The sequence below is a fragment of the Plecotus auritus genome (genome assembly GCF_963455305.1).
Source record: "Plecotus auritus genome assembly, chromosome: 7".
Taxonomy (NCBI): Eukaryota; Metazoa; Chordata; class Mammalia; order Chiroptera; family Vespertilionidae; genus Plecotus; species Plecotus auritus.
This window is the reverse complement of record NC_137774.1, coordinates 32,704,246-32,724,489: the sequence shown is the minus strand read 5'-3', so window position 1 is coordinate 32,724,489 and position 20,244 is coordinate 32,704,246. Positions and strand designations below refer to the sequence as shown.

At 37.2% G+C, this 20,244-nt stretch overlaps 1 protein-coding gene across 11 annotated transcripts in view; it reads left to right on the top strand.

The window, feature by feature from the left end:
- NF1 (neurofibromin 1) overlaps positions 1-20,244 on the top strand; it is a 242,644-nt gene that overhangs the window by 142,162 nt on the left and 80,238 nt on the right. For all 11 annotated transcript variants that reach the window (XM_080680674.1, XM_080680681.1, XM_080680682.1 and 8 more), the window contains 4 exons: positions 90-187; positions 1,446-1,592; positions 3,951-4,097; positions 7,742-7,852. In XM_080680674.1, coding sequence (XP_080536800.1) covers positions 90-187; positions 1,446-1,592; positions 3,951-4,097; positions 7,742-7,852 — 503 coding nt within the window. The remainder of the gene's footprint in view (positions 1-89; positions 188-1,445; positions 1,593-3,950; positions 4,098-7,741; positions 7,853-20,244) is intronic.

Genomic DNA, 20,244 nt, shown 5'->3' with positions numbered 1-20,244 from the left:
CAAAATTCATGTTTTTTAATGAACATACAAATGTGTAGACATCATACAATAAATAATCTGACTCTTCATTACCTTGTTTCATTGTTTAGATACTTCAGAGTATCGCCAATCATGTTCTCTTCACAAAAGAAGAGCATATGCGGCCTTTTAATGATTTTGTGAAAAGCAACTTCGATGCAGCACGAAGGTAAACAGCCTGCTCCTTAGTTGATTCTGTTTGAATCAAATATTTTCAGTTTCACTTCAGTCCATATACTTGTGTAAGGTTTTTTCTTTTCCCTCTCTAGGTCCAGAACATAGTTAACCTTATTTTGCCATAAAAGACAGCGATGAAGTAAATCCATATTCTTTATAATTTGGTAGTGATTTCCATATTTCAAAACCTGAAGGGATTTTTGACATATTACTAAAATAAAAGATTTAAGGATACTACATTATGGAGCAGAGGAAGAAGGAAACGATTCCTTTTAGTAAAGAAAAACCAAACCTGAAACCAAAATGGTTCATATAGATAATGTATAACTGTAAAGTCACAATTTTTTTATGTTAGAATATTTTTGATACTTCAACTTGGAAATGTATCTGAACTAAAATGTTACTCTTTCAACCAAATAATGCAGATGTATACAATTTTGTTCATGAGTAACTGGACAACTGTTAAACTTTCATGATTTTAGAAAACTTGAAGTCTTTTAGGTCTCCATAACTAAATAGTTGCTTTCTGTTCATTTCTGAGTTGTTGTTTTATCTGTAAACTAGGGATTATATTTTATTTGCCTGTCTGAGTTGATTTTAGAGAAACAAATGAGATAGTTTATGAGAAAAGGCTTTATAAATGCAAGTTAATGTCCAGAATTCTACCTTTCCTGCAGTGTGACTCTAGTTGATCTGACACACAGTTTAAGCTTGACTGTGCAACTCTCTTCCAGTTTTTTCATTATACTTTATACCAACTTTTTTCTAATTGGAATTTAAAAGGTATATTGTTTGACTGCAAACCATATTGGGGAAAAAGTGAAGGTTAGCCCAGGATTCATAGTCTAGCTAGCAGATTGTTCATAAAAAGTTAAGAGAGCCAAGGCTCTGAGCCTGGCTGTGGCCTAACAGGTGATATGATTTAGGAGAGGTTTTTTTTGTCTGTCTGGGCCTCCATTTCCTTATCTGTAAGTTACTGGATTCCCTCCAAGGCCTCATCCATCTAAACTTGGTTTATGTCTGACTTCAGAGCCTACTGTGAATCTGTATCAGAAATAGAAAACCAAATTTCTCCTTGTCCCTTCTTTTCTCATGTAATGACAGATACATGTGAATAAGCCCTCAGTATTTGTAATCTCAGTTACTTCATAAAGTTGCTATCCTAACTATTAAATTTATATAAATTTAATTCAGATATAGATATGAGTGTGTCTGGTTTTTAAAATTCTAATGATTTTGTATTTTTGAAGGTTTTTCCTTGATATAGCATCTGATTGCCCTACAAGTGATGCAGTAAATCATAGTCTTTCCTTCATCAGTGATGGCAATGTGCTTGCTTTACATCGTCTACTCTGGAACAATCAAGAGAAAATTGGCCAGTATCTTTCCAGCAACAGGTAAGTTTTTTCACTCATGGGCATATTGAAAATTCTGTTTAAGTCTATAGTATATTTAAGTTTATATTAATAAAATTATTGCTTATGAATAATGCTTTTTACTTTGCATCATCTTAGAATTAGAATTATGGTTTGGAAAAAGAAATATAGAAATGTAGACACTTTCTAAAAATATCTAGGCAAAGGGTAAGTCATGTTAAATGATCAACAAGCTACAGAGGTTTTTTTAAAAAATGTTAAGCTAAGAAACAACAAATTAGCCTTTTGGGTTTTGTGGTTTGCAAACTATCACACGTAATGTGCTTTGAGACAAAAGTTTAAATTTACTAGAAGATCAGTGAGTATTGGCATCTGAAGAGCAGCATACAAAAGAAGTATAGAACATACTACAGTAGAGATCCATGTCTACCACTTAGCTTTAACACTCATTTTGCTGTATTACTTCAGATCTTTATATTTTATTTCTTGGGAGAAAAAGATATTTCTTCTTTCTGTATAACTGACAAAATAAAGAAACAATAGGTACATATGTCATAGATATAAAAATACAGTTACGTGTGTTTTCAAATTTTATAGAAATACTAGAGACCCAGTGCACGAAATTCGTGCGGTGGCGGGGGGGGGGGGGGGGGGGCAGTACCCTCAGCCCAGCCTGCACTCTCTCCAATCTGGGAACACTTGGGGGATGTCCACTTGCCAGTCGGACATTCCTCTCACAATCCAGGACCACTGGATCCTAACTACTCACCTGCCTGCCTGCCTGAATGCCCCTAACTGCACCCCTGCCAGCCTAATCACCCCTAACCGCCTCCGTCTGCCAGCCTGATCACCCCTAACTGCCCCCCCCGCCCGCCTGGTCTTCCCCAACTGCCCCCCCATGCCGACATGGTTGCCCCTAACTGCCCCTCCCCCCACTGGCCTGGTTGCCCCCAACTGTCCCCCCACCGGCCTGGTTGCCTGTTACTGCTCCCCTGCCGGCCTGGTTGCCCCATGCAGCCTGCTGTTCAGTCGTTTGGTCGTCCCTCACTAACACCCCTGCTGACGTGGTCACCTCACACAGCCTGCTGTTTGGTTGTCTGTCCAGTTTCGGTCGTGACAGCCCCTGGCTTTTTATATATTAGGATATTGAATATAGTCTCTTTACACAATATTCTATTTGATATGTCTTATTTAACTTACGTTAATATTTCATTGACTGATTATATCAATTTATTTTTTGTATTTCCTAATTGATGGATACTTATGTTTGTTTCCTGTTTTTCACTGTTTTAAATAGTGTTGTAATAAAGAATTCCATACTTTTGTCCTTGTGTATTACCTAGATGTATAATTGCAGCATTCCGGGGTATACAGAGTCTCAACTTTACTAGATACCACCACATTGCTTTTCAAAGTGTACATGCTAATCCACACTTTGACCAGCACTGTATGAGAGTACCTCTTTATACACATTCTCACCAATGTTTGGCATTAGCAGATTTCTTTTTTTTTTTTTTTTTTTTTTACCAATTTGATGTTTGTGAAATAGTATCTTGTTATCCTTATACTAGAGGCCCGGTGCACAAAATTCGTGCACTGGACGGGGGTGTCCCTCAGCCCGGCCTGCGCCCTTTCACAGTCCAGGACTCCTTGGCGGACATCCTTCTCGCAGTCCAGGACCCCTTGCTCCTTACTGCCGCCTGCTTGCTGCTCTTTACCACTTGGCTCACGCTCCTTAGCACTGCTGTGGAGGTGGGAGAGGCTCCCACCACCGCTGCTATGCTTGCCAGCTGTGAGCTCAGCTTCTGGCTGAGCGGCACTCCCCCTGTGGGAGCACACTGACCACCAGGGGGCAGCTCCTCTGTTGAGTATCTGCCTCCTGGTGGTCAGTGCGCATCATAGTGACTGGTTGTTCTGGTTGTTCTGCCATAATGGTCGCTTAGGCTTTTATTATATAGATAGTTTTAAATATTGAATAGTTATTGAAAATCCATATTTACCCTGGTTAAGCAGAAATATGATATTAGGGACAACATGTCTAATTCTTACTTAGTTGTTTCTCAAAATGGATTATTTTTATCCTGAGAAAAAGTGGATCAGAAGGTTACTTTTACTTACTAATTGCCCACTTAATGGTAATAGATTAAGAATACTAGGAAAATAAGAATTGTTTATGTAAATTTTGTATTTTGGGAGTGGTCCTGTTTCTAAGAAGTCTCAGTCTATAACTTATAACCCCTGACATCTTTTTGGTGCTATTCACAAATAAGCAGAAACCCCCAACTGACAATGGAAAAAAGGCAATGAATGACACTGTAAAGAAATGTGTACTGCTAAATGTGAACTGCTCCACTTTTCTAAGCAGTTTGTTATATCTAGGGATCACAAAGCTGTTGGAAGACGACCTTTTGATAAGATGGCAACACTTCTTGCATACCTGGGTCCTCCAGAGCACAAACCTGTGGCAGATACACACTGGTCCAGCCTTAATCTTACCAGTTCAAAGTTTGAGGAATTTATGACTAGGTAAAGTACCACCTTGATTGCTTTCTTTTTGGTTGAGGTGCAAGGTTTACTACTAGGCCAGCTGTTCCATATGCTTATATTTTTGATAGAGGATTATCAGGAAAGATGTACCTAATAAACTAACTACATTGCCATGTTTTGGGATTTAACTTTTTTCTTAACTTTTATATTGTTGAAATATGCATTGTTTTGATTTTCTTATAAAAATAATAGTATCTTATTGCATAGTACTTTGTCATGTTGCTTTGAGGTGTTTTGCATTAGTACTTATAAAAGAGCGTGGATAAGATTATTTTCATATTATAGTTAAAGAAAATATAATAATACTAATGACCCGGTGCATGAAATTCGTGCACATTAAAATTAGAGGACATAATTTAATATTGCTATTTGCCCTTTCTCTATAATAGAAGTGTCAGAGATGAAAGAAAATTAGTAAAATGTATATGAAAACCTTCCTCCTGTCAGAGTCTGGGGCTCACCACGGGACCCAGAGTCAAGTCCCCGCCCACCCACATGCACCTCAAAATCGCGTGAGACCCAGCCCCAGCCCCCCCCCACACATTGGGCTAGATCCAGACCCAGCCAGTCCCACCCTTGTCAAGCCCTGCCGGGCAGGGGGCGTAGCCTCAGGTCCCCCATCAAGCCCCGCCCAGTGGGGGGTGCGGCCTGAGGTCCCCCGGCCTGGCGCTGGGGCGGGGGGAGCAGCCTGAGGTCCCCTAGCCCAGAACCAGGACGGGAAGCGCACCTTAAAGTCCCCCGTCAAGCCCCGTTGGGTGGGGGGGGTGCGGCCTGAGGTCCCCTGTCAAGCCTTGCCAGGTGGGGGGCGTGGCCTGAGATCCCCTGTCAAGCCCTGCCAGGTGGGGGACACGGCTTGAGGTCCCCTGTCAAGCCCCATGGGGGCGGGGGAGGGTGTAGCCTCAGGTCCCTGCTGATTGCTCGTTAAGGCTCCTTATGGGAACTTGGCCTCAGCTGTGGGTGCAGCCATCTTTGTGATGGAGTGATGGTCAATTAGCATATTCCCTCTTTATTAGATAGGATTGTAGTAACTATTTATGTAGTACTTGAAATATTTGGGAACCACTTTGTAAAGTATATGATTATCTAATCACTATGCTGTACACCTGAAACTAATACAGAATAATATTGACTGTAAACTGTAATTGAAATATTAAAAAAAAATATAGCTCAAAATGAATAATTAATTTGCCCAAGATTCCACATCTAATTCATAGGTCCTTTGGTTCTAAGTGCTGAACTCTTTATACCACACTGCAACATTTTTCAGAACCCTCCTAAAAGTTAATGGTATTTAGATTGAGGCTCAAAAAATTAGTATACTTCAATATTGCTATAAGATTTTACATATAATGTGCCTTGCATTGTAAGTGTCTGTTATTAATCATATTACATATACAATAATTCTCCCTTATCCACAGTTTAGCTTTCCACAGTTTCAGTTACTTGTGGTCAAATGTAGTCTGAAAGTACTAAATGAAAAATTCCTGAAATAAATAATTCATAAGTTTTAAATTATGCACTGTTCTGAGTAGTGGGATGAAATCTCGTGCTGTCCTGCTCTGTCCTTCCTGGAATGTGAATCATCCCTTTGTTTAGTATATCCATGCTGTATATGCTACCTACCTGTTTGTCACTTAGTAGCTGTCTCGGTCATCAGATAAACTATTGCAGTGCTCATAGTCAGGTACCCTTATTTTACTTAATAACGAACACAAAGCCATTCACATAAGTTTTATTATAATATGTCATTATAATTGTTCTATTTTGTTATTAGTTATTTCGGTTTTTCTGATACCGTGCCTAATTTATAAATTGAACTTTATTATAGGTATGTGTGTATAGGAAGAAACAATAGTATATATATAGGGTTTGGTACTATTTGTGTTTTCAGGCATCCACTAAAGGGCTTGGAACGTGTACCCTCGGAATAAGGGGGAGTTACTGTAGGTCATAGTAATTTCTGTACACGTGACTTCAATTCTTTGATATTGTTGAAAAGTGTATGAATTCATAACAGTCTCCTTTCTAGCTTAATGTTTATGTTTAGCTCTGTTATATTGTTCTCAATGTAACAAATGTTTATTCCTATTAATTAAAATAAATACTTTCCACACAAAGCTTTCATATTGCCTTATTGAAAATTACATAATGCAAAAATATAAACCTATTTTTTATTCAACATTCCTTAGGATGTCCTAGCCATTTCTCTAAGGAAACCTCATTACTCCTTTTACCTAAGACCCTACCTTTCATTACAATCTTCTGTGCTTTTGATGACTAAATGATTTAATATGTGTAGGATACTTAGAACAGTGTCTGATATACTATATATAAAATATTTAATAAATGTTTGGTGTTATTATTGTTCTCTTCTAAGTTCCCATTAATGCTCTTTAAGACCCATTTTTCTTTTTTTTTTTTTAATGAGGGTAGCTTTATAATTTTCTCAACTATAAAAATAAAAATTATTAAATTATTCAAAACAAATCTAAAGAAAAAAGTTAAAATTTTTTGTTACTTTGCCTCTTAGAGATAATTCAGTTAACATTTGGCAAATAGTCTCCCAGTCATTTATATACATGTGTACCTGTTGCCCTTATCAAATGATATCTAGGTTGTTTCCATTAATATTAAACAAATGTTAACCAGGTACCAACAATATTGTGGAATGAGATAATATAACTTCTCCTCTCCCTCATGCCCCAGATGCAAGACACATAGAAATATTAGGTAAAAGAAAATATATTTTTAAAATAAGTTATTTTAAAAATATACAGCTGGAAGATAATTTCTGAGCAAATGAAATAGCATCTAGTCAGGGCAGAAACATAATGAAATGGAAAATATGAAAGAAGTTAACAGAGGTTAGATGATAGAATAGGAGGGTCTAATGTGTCTAGTTGGTGTTTCAGAAATAGAGCTTAGAGAGAATAGTGAAGAGGTAATATTTGAAGAAACAACAGATGAGAATTTTCCAAGGTTGGTGAATGACATAAATCGCAGGTTAAAGACACACACTGAGTGTTCAGCAGAATGAATAAAAAATAAATCATGATTTTTTCAGAAATAAATCCATATGGGAATTTAATATATGATAAAAGTGGTATTCAGAATCAGGCAGATTAGAATGGACTGTTAATAAATGGTGGTGATACAACTGAGTAACTATCTGGAAAAAGATGCTTATACCAGTCATGAGAATCAACTCCCGTGAAGAAGAAAATATGGGCAAAGGAAGGCCTTTCTCACTCATTCAAAATCAATAAACCAGAAAAGAGTTGATAAACTGAACTCTTAAAAATCAATAAATAAATACTCAAAAGCTTCTTTGTGGGAAAAAAAATCCCATGATTGAAAACAATTGTATGGTAAGTATCCTTGTCCACTAGTTTTCTTAGGGTAGTCCTAAGAATTACTCTTTGTTGTTCAAAGAGTGACACCTTGAAAATTTTGGTACATGTTGTCAAGTTGCCCTTCAGAGAGAGGGAGAAAGACACATATCTACCTCTCTTAATATTTTGTCATTTTGCATATTTTATCATTGGTCTAATTGTAGATTTTCCTAAGTACTCAGTGGACAATATAAAGCCTATGACTCATTCTGATTTTTTTTTTTCTTGCAGACATCAAGTACATGAAAAAGAGGAGTTCAAGGCTTTGAAAACATTAAATATTTTCTACCAAGCTGGGACTTCCAAAGCTGGGAATCCTATATTTTATTATGTTGCACGGAGGTAAGAAATACTATATTGTAGTTTCTCTTAACAGAATTTTTAAAAATGATAGCAAATGTAGAGAGATAGCAAGTTTGGTTTTCCCCATTTGACTTTACTAGAATTGAAAACAAGTTTACCTGGGAGAATATAGCTGAGTAAATAGCCATCCTGCCCCAAAATGATGCTCAGTGTATTAGAAATTGCTTTTCATACTACCTATCTTATATTGGCTTCTCTTTCCTACATCAGTTTAAAAAAATGTTTTTATTGATTTCAGAGAGGAAAGGAGAGGGAGAGAGATAGAAACATCAATGATGAGAGATAATCATTAATCAGCTGCCTTCTGCACACCCCCTACTGGGGATCGAGCCCACAACCCAGGCATGTGCCCTGACTGGAATCGAATCGTGACCTCCTGGTTCAACCACTGACCCACACCACCTGGGCCCTACATCAATTTTTTTATACTACCTACAGTGGGTTAATTACCAAGAGTAAAAAATCACAAAGAATCTTATGTTTTCAGGTGTATTCTGAGTAAACAATATCCACAACATGATAATCAGTGACTTTTTTAAAAGCAGAAATGAATTTTTAAGTGTCTTTCTGAGAATTTTTAATAATATGCTATATAAGACAGCATCAGTGTGATTTAACAAATAATTCAGAGAAGCTGTGGGAAATTTCTCTAAAGACAGCATAGGTGACAGCTTGGAAAATTGATTGTTTATTCATGCTGTCTTCAATTAAAGCTAGTTCCTAGAAAGCTTTTATGGAAATGATGTGAACTCCTTCTTAACAATAGGTATGATGCTTGCATTGCTTCCCCTTCCATTGTTTTTCTTTCTGCTTCATTCTGTCTTTCTTTTGAGAACTCATCTGTGACATTTTTGGTCAGTTTTACTTTTTCCCATTTAGCATGACATAAACTCATAGTTGATTGAACCTTAGAGACAATGTGATGTAATAGAGAGACCATCGGCTTTGGAATCTCAAGGACTTTAGTCTTAGTTTTGCTATTCGCTTGCTATAGAAATTACTCATATCTGAGTTTCTGAATTTAACATAAGTTAAGGAATTATGTCAGTAGACTTAATAGCCATGGGTGGCAAAAACTTGGCAATGTGTAAAAAACAAATGGAGGTTGAGAAACAATGGGAAAAGAATGAAGAAAGGAAGGTGGAAGATGGGAAACTCATTTAATCAGATAATTCAAATAGCGTTAAGACCAAGAAGTCCCAAGAACTGGGTTGTTAGGGTATCGAGAAAGTATAGAAACTTGATTTATCCTTAGCTTGCCTCTTTAACAACTCTGAATAACAACTCTTCACCTTCCCATGAAAGTCTTCTCTCCAACTTCATCTCAGTTGCTGTGTCTAAATTGCCTAAGGTAATTTATTTTTTTTATAATTATAAAATGAACCGTATTTATATTCTAACCTAATCTTTAATACAAGTAGTGTATTTTGACTTCCCCTAATTTGGCTAAATAATGAAAAATGAAACTTTGGTAAGAGGGGTAAATAGATGTGTGTCCTCCTCTCTCTTTAAATTCTTACTAGTTTAGCAGAGATTTCTCAGAAACCTCAAAACAGGATATTTTCTTCAGGATCAAATACTGTAAGATTGTGTCCCTTCTCTGTAATGATTTAGAAAGGCCAAATGAAGATAGAATGGGCCTGATGCATACACCCTCTGGGGTTAAATCAGTGGGATTTCCAGGAAACCTATCTAATATGGTGACTTGAGGGTGCTGAGGATTCCCAGCTGTACTACTTATTAGCTGTATAATCGTAGGCAGCAGAGTCATATTGAAAAACAAACAAAAAATCTATATATATAAAGAGCCAGGGTCCGTAACATCCACAACGACTGAAGTCTCGACTTAATGCCCAGGCTGCATGTGCAGCAGACTCTGGTGGGTGGGGACTTGTGGCAGGGGGAGACAGGGCCGGCACTCACACTCACTCACAACTGCACACATGCACAGACACACACAGCGTCCACCAGCTCACAACGTTTTCTCCCTTTCTTTCCCTCCCTCCCAGCTCGCTCTCGGAGCCTCTCTCAGAATGAGGCCCCAGGGCAGGCAGAGGGTGGAGCTGCCCCCACTGGTCCCACCCCCTCCCAGCCGGGAAAGAGGAAGAGGGAGAGAGGGAGGCAGGGAGGCCTGGAGGACTGCTGAGAAAGGCAAAGAGAGACAGTGACTGGGAGAGACTGGGATGGAGAGATGGAAACAAAACAGACTGGGTCTGAAGAGGCCTGGATGGAAGGGAGGCCTGTGGGGGCCAGGAACTGAAATGTTTCACCAACCCCTCCCCAACTCACATGTGGTGCTCAGAGGTGAGCAGGGGAGCCAAAGCCACAGGCAGGGATGGAGAAGGTGCCCTCCCTCTGGAGACTCCCAGTATCTTCATACTGCCTCCCAAAGGTGTCCCAAGTCCCTCTTACTCTCTGCACCGTGGTGGCAGTGAGTCCTGGGTTACCATGGCGCCTGCAGCGCAGGCCTCTCTGCGGGGGCACCATGAGAGACAGTGCACAGCACTCACACTCACTCACAACCACACACATGCACAGACACACACAGCGCCCACCAGCTGACAGCCTTTTCTCCCTTTCTTTCCCTCCCTCCCAGCTTGCTCTCAGAGCCTCTCTCAGAATGAGGCCCCAGGGCAGGCAGAGGGTGGAGCTGCCCCCACTGGTCCCACCCCCTCTCAGCCGGGAAAGAGGAAGAGGGAAAGTGGGAGGCAGGGAGGCCTGGAGGACTGCTGAGAAAAACAAAGACAGAGATTGGGAGAGACTGACATGGAGAGATGGAAACAAAATAACAATATTAAAATATTTCTTCTAATTAATTCCCTTTTAATGTGCACGAATTTTGTGCACCAGGCCACTAGTAAGAAAAATAAAAGAAAACCTCAAATATACTCTGTACAGAATTTTATAGGTCACAAAAACTTCATGGGAGAGGCAGACAGGAAACTATGACTCTGCTGCCAATTTTAGATTTCAATCCTTTCAGTTTTTTCCTTAGACCTAGAGCTCTTCCTGGCCTCATTTTCATCTGGTGGGGAGCCGTAGCTCCAGGACAGAAGAGCACACAGTGGCTCAGAGCAGAGAGCTCAGTTCCTCCACTGGACAAGGCCAGATGGTAGTAAGGGTCTTGTCTCTGTACAGCTAACTTGTCAGAGAACACTTGGGTTCTCTTTTGATATTGCTATGATTCTGTGACTTAGACTACTATGTATTAGTCTTTTGAGCTGTGGATTTCAGCCTCCTTACAGATAGTCCACAGACATTTCAGACTTATAATGTCCAAAACTTAATTCACTGTATATTTAAATCACCTTCTTCACACCATATTCTCTTTCTCAATAGCATCCCCACCTCTTCCCATTCTAGAAACCCTAATCATTTAAAATTCTTCCCTCTTTCTTTTACCTTCCTCACTATCAATTACTACATTTTGATTTTAGAAATGATATCTTGACAAATCCATTAAGTTGTTTTAGTTAGGCCTTTACTATTGCAAAGAAGTCATTCTCTCAAGATGATAGGCCTCAGAAAACACATGCATTAAAGTAGATTCTGAAGAAGAAAAAAAAAAGGCAGATTCTGCCCAGGTGGAGGCAGAACTGGCTGTCCGTCATGCATTTTGACTCTCTCTTGACTTCACATTCAACTCTACATCATGACTTTCCTCTTTATGTATCCTTTCAGCTTTAGCTCCAGTTAATAACTCCTTTATTACCTCAGTATGGTACACTTCAAATTCCAGAAAGGAACTGTGGTTCAGCTAAAAAAATAAATCTCTGTTTAGCAAAGCATTTAATGCTAGGAACTGGCAAGGCAGTAGATTTCTGGCTGTCTCTAGGTCAAGAACATGCTTCTAGCCCAGCAGTCTTGTGATTCAAAATGACTACTAGTGCTATTCCTTCATTGGGAGCTGTCTTTAGGTATGTGTTTCAATTTTTGTGTGGTGTGGTTTTTTTTTTGGATCTTAATGGTTTAATGTTAATTTTAGGTACCTTGCAGATGTATTTTGAAACCATTTCCCCACTACCATCACGGAGATTCTCTTATTAGCTCTTACCTGTACTAATGCAGCATTATTCTCCTACTCCTAATCCCCAGATAACTACTTCCAGTTCACCTTAACATTGCTTCTGGAGGATGTTTCCACAAAACTAATCTCATCTCTCTCGGTGTGTCACATAGCACCATTGACTCCCCCTATAAAGCCCAGGTTCATTCAGGTATGCAAGGAAAGGGCTCCTTAATTTTGACCTTGGTTAGTTTCTAATCTTTTCTTGCTGTTTGCTCTCATATACTTATGCTCCTGCCCTGTGGTAGTTTAAGTGCCATAAATACAAAAGGACAATTGTTGCAGTGTTGTTTATAGTGAGGGGAAAAGGTGAAAACCATTTAACTATGTTTCAAAAGGGAAATTATTGAATAAATGATGATAGTTCTCTATTATGGAGTAATATGCAATATGTTAAAGTTTATTTTGCTTGTTATAAGTAACAGAAACAAAATTCAAACTTGTATAAGCCAAAAGGAATATCAGTTGACACATGTACCTGAGAAGATCAAGAGATAGACTGGCTTCCTGCATGACTACATGTAGTGCTTATAACAGTGTCACCTGGAGAACATCTGTCTTCTCTGTCTCCTGACTCTACTTTCTTTGTGTGGATTTTATTCTTAAACGGCTCTTCCTAAACTGGTTACAGTCGTTTGTGTTCTTCCAGCATAACAACCCAGTAGAAAAACACCTGTTTCCTAGTAGTTACAGCAAAAGTACTGGTCTTATTGGCCTGGCTTAAGTCACATGTTAATTCCTGAGGCAATCACTATGGCAGGGGGAGGGGAGGTGGTGGAATTTCATGGTTGTCTAGGTCTGAATTATGTGCCCATTACTGACTGGAGCTCAGTGGTGAAGCCAGTCCTACTCAAATTGCATGAACTGAAAAGAGAAGATTACGGAGCAGGGTTTCCCAAGGGAAAGTTGGATTGCCGATATCAGGATGAGGAAATATGGGTTCTATGCTGGCAAAAGTAACAGAAGTCCTTCCTCTAATGCTACTTTTAAAAGACCCAGAAGCATGATTCTGACACATACAGGGTGCAGAGTATTGTGTGTGTGTGTGTGTGTGTGTGTGTGTGTGAGAGAGAGAGAGAGAGAGAGAGAGAGAGAGAGACGAATAGACTGAGCAATAATACATATTAAATAATGCTCACATTATCTCAGGGGAGTCTGATTGGAGGAGGTAGAGAACCATTTATAATATTTCTGTTATATATCTCTGTACTGTTAGACTTGTTGCCAAGAGCACATATTATTTTCTAAGAATAATTTATAATAAAAGCGTAATATGCTAATTAGACCCGATGTCCTTCCGGATGAAGCCGGGGCTGCAAGGGAAGCAGGGTCCCAGGTGCCTGCTGGCAGTCAGAGGGAAGCCGGGGTCCTGGGTGCCAGAGGGAAGCCGGTGCTGGCAGCCAGGGGAAGGAAGGCCTACTCTTGCACGAATTTCGTGCATTGGCCTCTAATTAAAAATATAAAACTTAAAAGTTACAGTGAAGAGTCTTCCTCTTGAATACTGAAATACCTGGCAATTGCTTCTTGGGTGGTGGTAGTAATAATAATAGCTAACATTTACTGAGTGCTCTCTCTGCATCAGACAAACTGCATATTATATAATTTTTCATTTAACCCTTACAATAACTTTCTGAGGTATTGTTAGTAACAGTGATTGACATGTATATAAACTGAAACTTAGAGCAGTTGCTAGTCATTCCCAAACCTAGCTCTCAGAATGCCCTGGAGAATTCAAACAAAGAAACATTTCCCTGGCCCTACTTTGGGTTGCCAAATTAAAATATCAAAGGTAGAGCCTAATCTATATATTTTAACAGGCACCCCAAGTGATTCATTTGTAGTCAGTTTATTACCGAAGTTTGTTTGGGAATCCCACTGGTTTATGTATTTAACTCATGGTAGCACAACTAGTAAAGAATCAGAGTTGGGTTTCAAACCTTAACAACTACACTGTTAATAGGATGGTTATTATCACTGTTAAAATTCAATACGAGGTTTGGGGGTTAGATTAACCTTTGTAGAATAGCATGAAAATCTCACCAATAGTTATGAGGCATCTTTCTATAAAGAAGAATTCTGAATTCTAGGCATCTGATTTACAAATGACCTTTTGAAATACAAAACAAAGGTTTACTCAAAGCAAGAGAATCTTTTCATTGGAGCAGCTGACGTAATGCATTACAAAGATTAGCAGAATAAGCATCATTTTTATTGTAATAACATATTACTATTATACATTCATGAAATATAGTGACACAGGTGTATTGTTTCATAGAGCACTGAAAAAAATAAAATAAAATAATATAAGAACAATACACATTACTCTTCATCCCTTACCCCCATTCCTCTCACATACACAGAAGCATACTTTGGTTAAACACCAACATCATTTCTTCTCTTAAGCTTTTAATGCAAAGATCTAATTTTCGTTTCAATTTTGCAAACATTGGTGTTTTGTGCTTTTTAAAAGCATTTATAAGGAAGGAAGCCATATTAAAGTAATAATTAAGCTTACACAATTAAAATTTGCAAACAACTGAATTAAGCTAGGATAATGATAATTTCCTAGAAGAAAGTTGAAATAAATTGATTTTCCTACTGTGCAGATGATAAAGGACTAAGATAGGAATGCAGACAGTTCAAGTCCACTTCAGCTTCATTGCACACAAAACAGCAAAAATATTACATAGAAGAGAAAGCGAATGTTGTCCTTTGGATTCATTGTGGTGCCACCACTTTTCACAGTCGTCATCTTCATGGTGGTGGGTATCTTTGAGGTCACTGATGTTTTCAGAGTCTTGGGCTTTGAGGTTGTCTTGGAATTCGGGTTTGTCTTAGAATTTGGACTCATCACGGGATTCAAAGACGTTAGGAGATTTGAAGTTGTCTTGGTAGTCAGGCCTGCCTCAGTATTCGGGCTTCTCTTGAGTTTTGAGGTCATTTGAAAATTTGTAGTTGCCTTAGAAGTCAAACTCATGGAATTCGAGACTTGCATAGAACTTGAGGTAGTCATTGTCCCCAAAGTGTTACCAACAGACAGAAGGCAAAGGCTGATGAGTGATAGCTTGAACATCATTTTCCTGTTTCAAAATATTTACAGAAATTTAGTCTAAGACTTGGATGACAAACACATTTAAGAACTAGTAGCTTTGTTAAAAGTGGAGAAAAATGAAGGAACCTTCTTCTCATCACTGGGGAAATGCCACCATTTTTGGTTCATTTAGAAGTGATCAAAATTAGCCTTCATTTTACAAATGGGCTCAGATAGAAAAGCATATCCTCTGAGGATGAATATCTAAAAATGACCAGAACTAGAACTTGAATCTGAGTCTTAGTCCAGTGTATTTTAGAACTGAACTGTGAAGACATAGTACAAACACCAAAAGTTTAATAGTGAGCTTTTTTAAATTACAGCTAATTTCCTTTTAGCCTGTATTTACATCTAATGCCTTGCCACAGTTGAGATAATGCAACTGGCCCATGTTGAGCATATTTAACTATTTTTTATTTTTAAACTTAAAGCTCAAATTTTAATTTTAAAAATATATGTTAAGTTACATTTGGTTTTAATATGTCATTGAGAAAATTGCAGTTTTTTACCTTTCAATGTTTTTTTCTTTGAAGATGAAGAATGCAGGCTTTCTCCAGTGTCCTTTGTGGAATCTGATTTCTTACTCACTGTGTGCTATTTAAATATTATTAGAGAGGAAGTCACGTGTCCTAAACTTGACCTGCTATTTGCTCTTTGGAAATATCCTATTGAGTGTTTTCTAAACAACTGGTATAAACAGATGGATTTTGTCAGAGATCAAGGAATTCAAGTCAAGTCTTTTTAAAGACTACTTGCTTATTTCAAGAACCCAGTGAATGCCACTTTGTTTCGCTTATCCATGTATACATTATGAATTTCTTCACTGGATTGACTAACTAGGAAAATATACACTATTTTGCTTGCTGTGATTATCATAAGTTAAAATCAAATAATTATATTAGAGATAGATGTCTATGTTGTGTTTTCCCTAAAGCATCTTGTATATATGTTTATAGGGTACTTTCTGGCTATGGTTATTTTGAAGTAGGAATATAGCATTCCATAATGTAATTTCTAGTACATAATCAACATCACCTTTTAGAAAAGGTTAAATTTTATTCATATAAAACTAACTTAAGGATTGCTTATGAAAGTGATACTTTCATACTGAGTTTACAAAGATTGTTTTAATACATTAAACCACTAACATTGAAGCACTTTAAGTATACTTTTTAAAGGAATTTCATCTTTTGATCACTCCTTTTCCTTAATAACTAGCATACAGGGAAGTTGGATTGTATTACCACATTGGCAGGCACTCTTTAAAAATTGCAGGCTGTGAACAATGGCATTGACATACAAGGAAATTGCTACATAAGTGGCAGAAGTACAGGTCGGAACATGTTCCTCACTTGTTTTGCTTTGCTATGAAGTTTTTGTTTTGTTTTTTTCTCCTAAAGGAATAGAGCCAGTGCTAGCTAAATCATATTTATATGGTACTTATATAGAACTGGAGGTTAGCATGATCATACCTAAGAAGTAAACATTAAAAGCCTCTTAGCAACCAGAGTTGATATTATAAATCAGAGTACTAAGATAATGCACAGATAACTCTTTATTGATGCCTCATACACCTGGATCTCAAATTACTTAAAATTCAACATTTTCCCCTTCCTATTCTTCTACCTAGATATATTCTCATAATCTCTTTCTCAGTTAATTGCATTGTTACCTAGCCAAATGGCTCTCCAACCTTGGATTGCTCATTCTCTTCTTTTTCTTACTGATTTTAAGGTGCACAGGCCTCTTGATGATAATTAAGTAAAACTTAAAGTTCTGATCTCTCCAGTACTCAAATGCCCCAAACAAAAATCATTCACCATTATTCAGACCCTTAAATACCTTCTACCTCTATATCTTTGTGCAGCCTTCCCCACCTGCCCAAAGTACTTCTTCCTCATTCAAAATTCTGTTCTTCCTTCAGGGTCTAACTCTTGATGGCAGCACCTTTGATATGAGCCTTCCCTACCTCTGTTCTTCACATCAGTCATTTTAGGACCTCATGCTTTTAGAGTACTTATTAAAATCTGATCTTTTCGTTTGTTTTTTGTTAAGCCTCACTCGAGGATATTTTTCCATTTTTTGGCTATTATGAATAATGCTGATACGAACATTCATGTACAAGTTTTTAAGTGGGCAGGTTTTTTTATTTTATTAGGAGCAAAATTGCTGGGTCATATAGTAGCTTGATGTTAAATCTTTTCAGAAACTGCTGAACTGTTTTCCAAAGCCACTTTATCATTTTACATTTCCACTAGCAGTATATGAGAGTTCTAATTTTCTACATCCCCACCCAACACTTGTTCTTGTCTGTCTTTTTAGGCAATTTTTGATAAATAACTCCTTATTAAGCCCCTGCAAATCTTACTACTATTTAACAAAGACCATGTTAGAATATAATTTTTCTTTATTTTTAAATTAGATATAATTGACATATAACATTATATTAGTTTTAGGTATACAACATAATGATTCACTATTTGTATATATTGCAAAATGATCACCACAAAGAGTCTAGTTAATATCCATCACTACATAGAGTTACAAAACTTTTTTTCTTGTGATTTAAAGATTTATTCTCTTAGCAACTTTCAAATATACAACACAGTATAACTAACTAACTATATTCACTATACCAGTGGTCGGCAAACTCATTAGTCAACAGAGCGGCAAACCGCGGCTCGTGAGCTGCATGTGGCTCGTGAGCCGCAGTTTGCCAACCACTGCACTATACTATACGTCACATCCCCAGGACTTACTTATAACTAGAAGTTTGTACCTTTTGACCACCTTCACTCATTAATCCCACCCTTCCAGACCCCCTAACCCCCACCCTGGGCAGTCACCAATCTTTTCTCTGTATCTATGAGTTCTGTTTTTTGGTTTGGGTGTTTTTGTTTTTTTTTAGATTCCACATATAAGTGAAATCATACAGTATTTGTCTTCCTCTGATTGACTTATTTTACTTCGCATAATGCCCTCGGATCCATCCATATTGTCACAAATGGCAGGAGTGTTTTCTTTTTTATGGCTGAATAACATTCTGTGTTGTTGTATACTACATTTTGTTTATTCATTCACCTATTGATGGACACTTAGGTTGTTTCCATGTCTTGGCTATTTAAAATAATGCTGCAGTGAACATGGGGTGCACAGAATATAATTTTTGTTTACTTATTGGACTTGGAGCTCCTAGGTCTTAGATGTCTCCATATAGATACACACAGAATCTAGCAGAGGATGTGGCATTTTATAGAACATTTAATAAAGGAACCTAACTTTTCATTATTGCATATATGTAATCATTTAGTGATAGTGTTAAAACTAATCACCAGTTTTATTTATAGGTACACACGACTATAGTTTGAAAAAAGAACATTTGATTTATATGAGTGATTAGAATTGGAGTTCTGAATTGAGCCAAAAGATTTCTTGAGTAGTTTTATTTTTTTGTGATACTTGTTTTAGAGAAGTGTAGTGGCCTTGGATGTAAGTGAAACAAGGTTTCGGTTTACTCATCAAAGATAATTTAGTGATTGATATGTACTGAATAATCTGGTGGTTATGGCTTGACAAGTACTAGATGATAAGTGGCTGCAGTCCATGTCATGCTGTGAAAAACAGTTGTTTTTTCAATCAACTGTGGTTCACCTCTTTTAGTAGATAGGTATATTATAATCCTTGAAAAGAAATAATCTTGAGATATACTTACAAGGTTTGATTACATAAAACAACATGGGAAAATTTTAAAACAAGAATCTAAGATTAAATACAGCCAAGTGAACATTGTTTCCTTCTGAAGAGTCACTGTTAGAGGTGATGCACTTACTTCAAACCCTGCTGCCATTTAGCACAACATTTTAGGGAAATACATTTTTGGAAATACTATCAAATGAAACATGTTCTTTTTAAATGTGATAGGAAAATTACACGTAAATTTTTTTTTACAAACAAGGCAAAAATTTTTGACAAGTTGAATAATACTATTTTTTGTTTTAAAAGAGGTTTTTTTTTTTCCTTGTGTGACTTATAAACTGGCGTCTAGTAATATTTGAAAGGAGGGGCCCAAAGATGTTTTCAGTAATGATATGTTCATTGGAATACGAATTTAATGAGTTAAGCATGATTGCTTTGAAGAAAAATACAGAAATATAGATGTATCACATATTTAAGATTAAAATCAATTTATATTCAACTCATAGTTAATATATGAAGGTGTTTTACTAGTGCCAGGTGACCTCTGATCCTTTGGTTAATTTTAATACATTTTAAAGACACTTTAGCTTCTACAGTTTGTCTCTTAAGTTCATATTTAATATCCTACAGCTTTTTTTTTAAAAAAATTTAGTGTCAGGGCAAGAGAGTCATAATACTTCATCCAAATATACTTTGTTAAAGCAAGAAAGATTTTATGTAGTCACTGTAGAAAAGCCGTACCATAGGAAATATTAGAGCCTATAAATAGGTGAAATTACTTTTATACATTCATTTGCTTTCTTTAATTATTTGTCGTTGGTATGAAGGAATACAGTTCAGTTACTGATGTCGAAGTAATAGAACTGGGAAATGGATGTGGCCATGTGCCAGTTACTCTTAAAACTATATGTGTCTCAGATGCAATAATGGTTGCTGAGGCTTTGGTTGGCAAACAAAAGCCTTCCCAGTGGTTATTGTGGTGCATGGCATCCTTGTTTTCCCATACTGATGCTTTGTGTTTTGTTTTTCTGTCTCAATGAAAAGCCATTACATCTTAGTTTATTTTCTGTTGAGGCTTGAGGCAAGCATTTGACAGGCATTTGAACTCCCGCAGCCTTCCTGAGTGTTCAGTTTGTTTGAACTGTGACTATGGGCAACAAAATAACACAAAGTGAAAAACCACATTTCCGGGTATTGAGTATTTCCTCAGATTTATCTGATACTTGACTTTGAGATACCCATGTGAAATATTCAGATATCTAATTTTTTACTGATAAATTATATTTCCCATGGGATGAATAAATAACTAGCTATTTTAAGTATGACTAAAGAGGTCAAATACAAGGGAATTATGTACCAATTTGAGTTCAATTATTTTTATTTCTGATCTTGTTAATTACCCAAGCATCTCTTAAACAAGGGATAGCAGTAACATTTAAAATTTTTATGCAGCACCTACAAAGTGCTGAAATATATACATGATTTAAACTATTCTTTAAAATACCCATATGGGACACT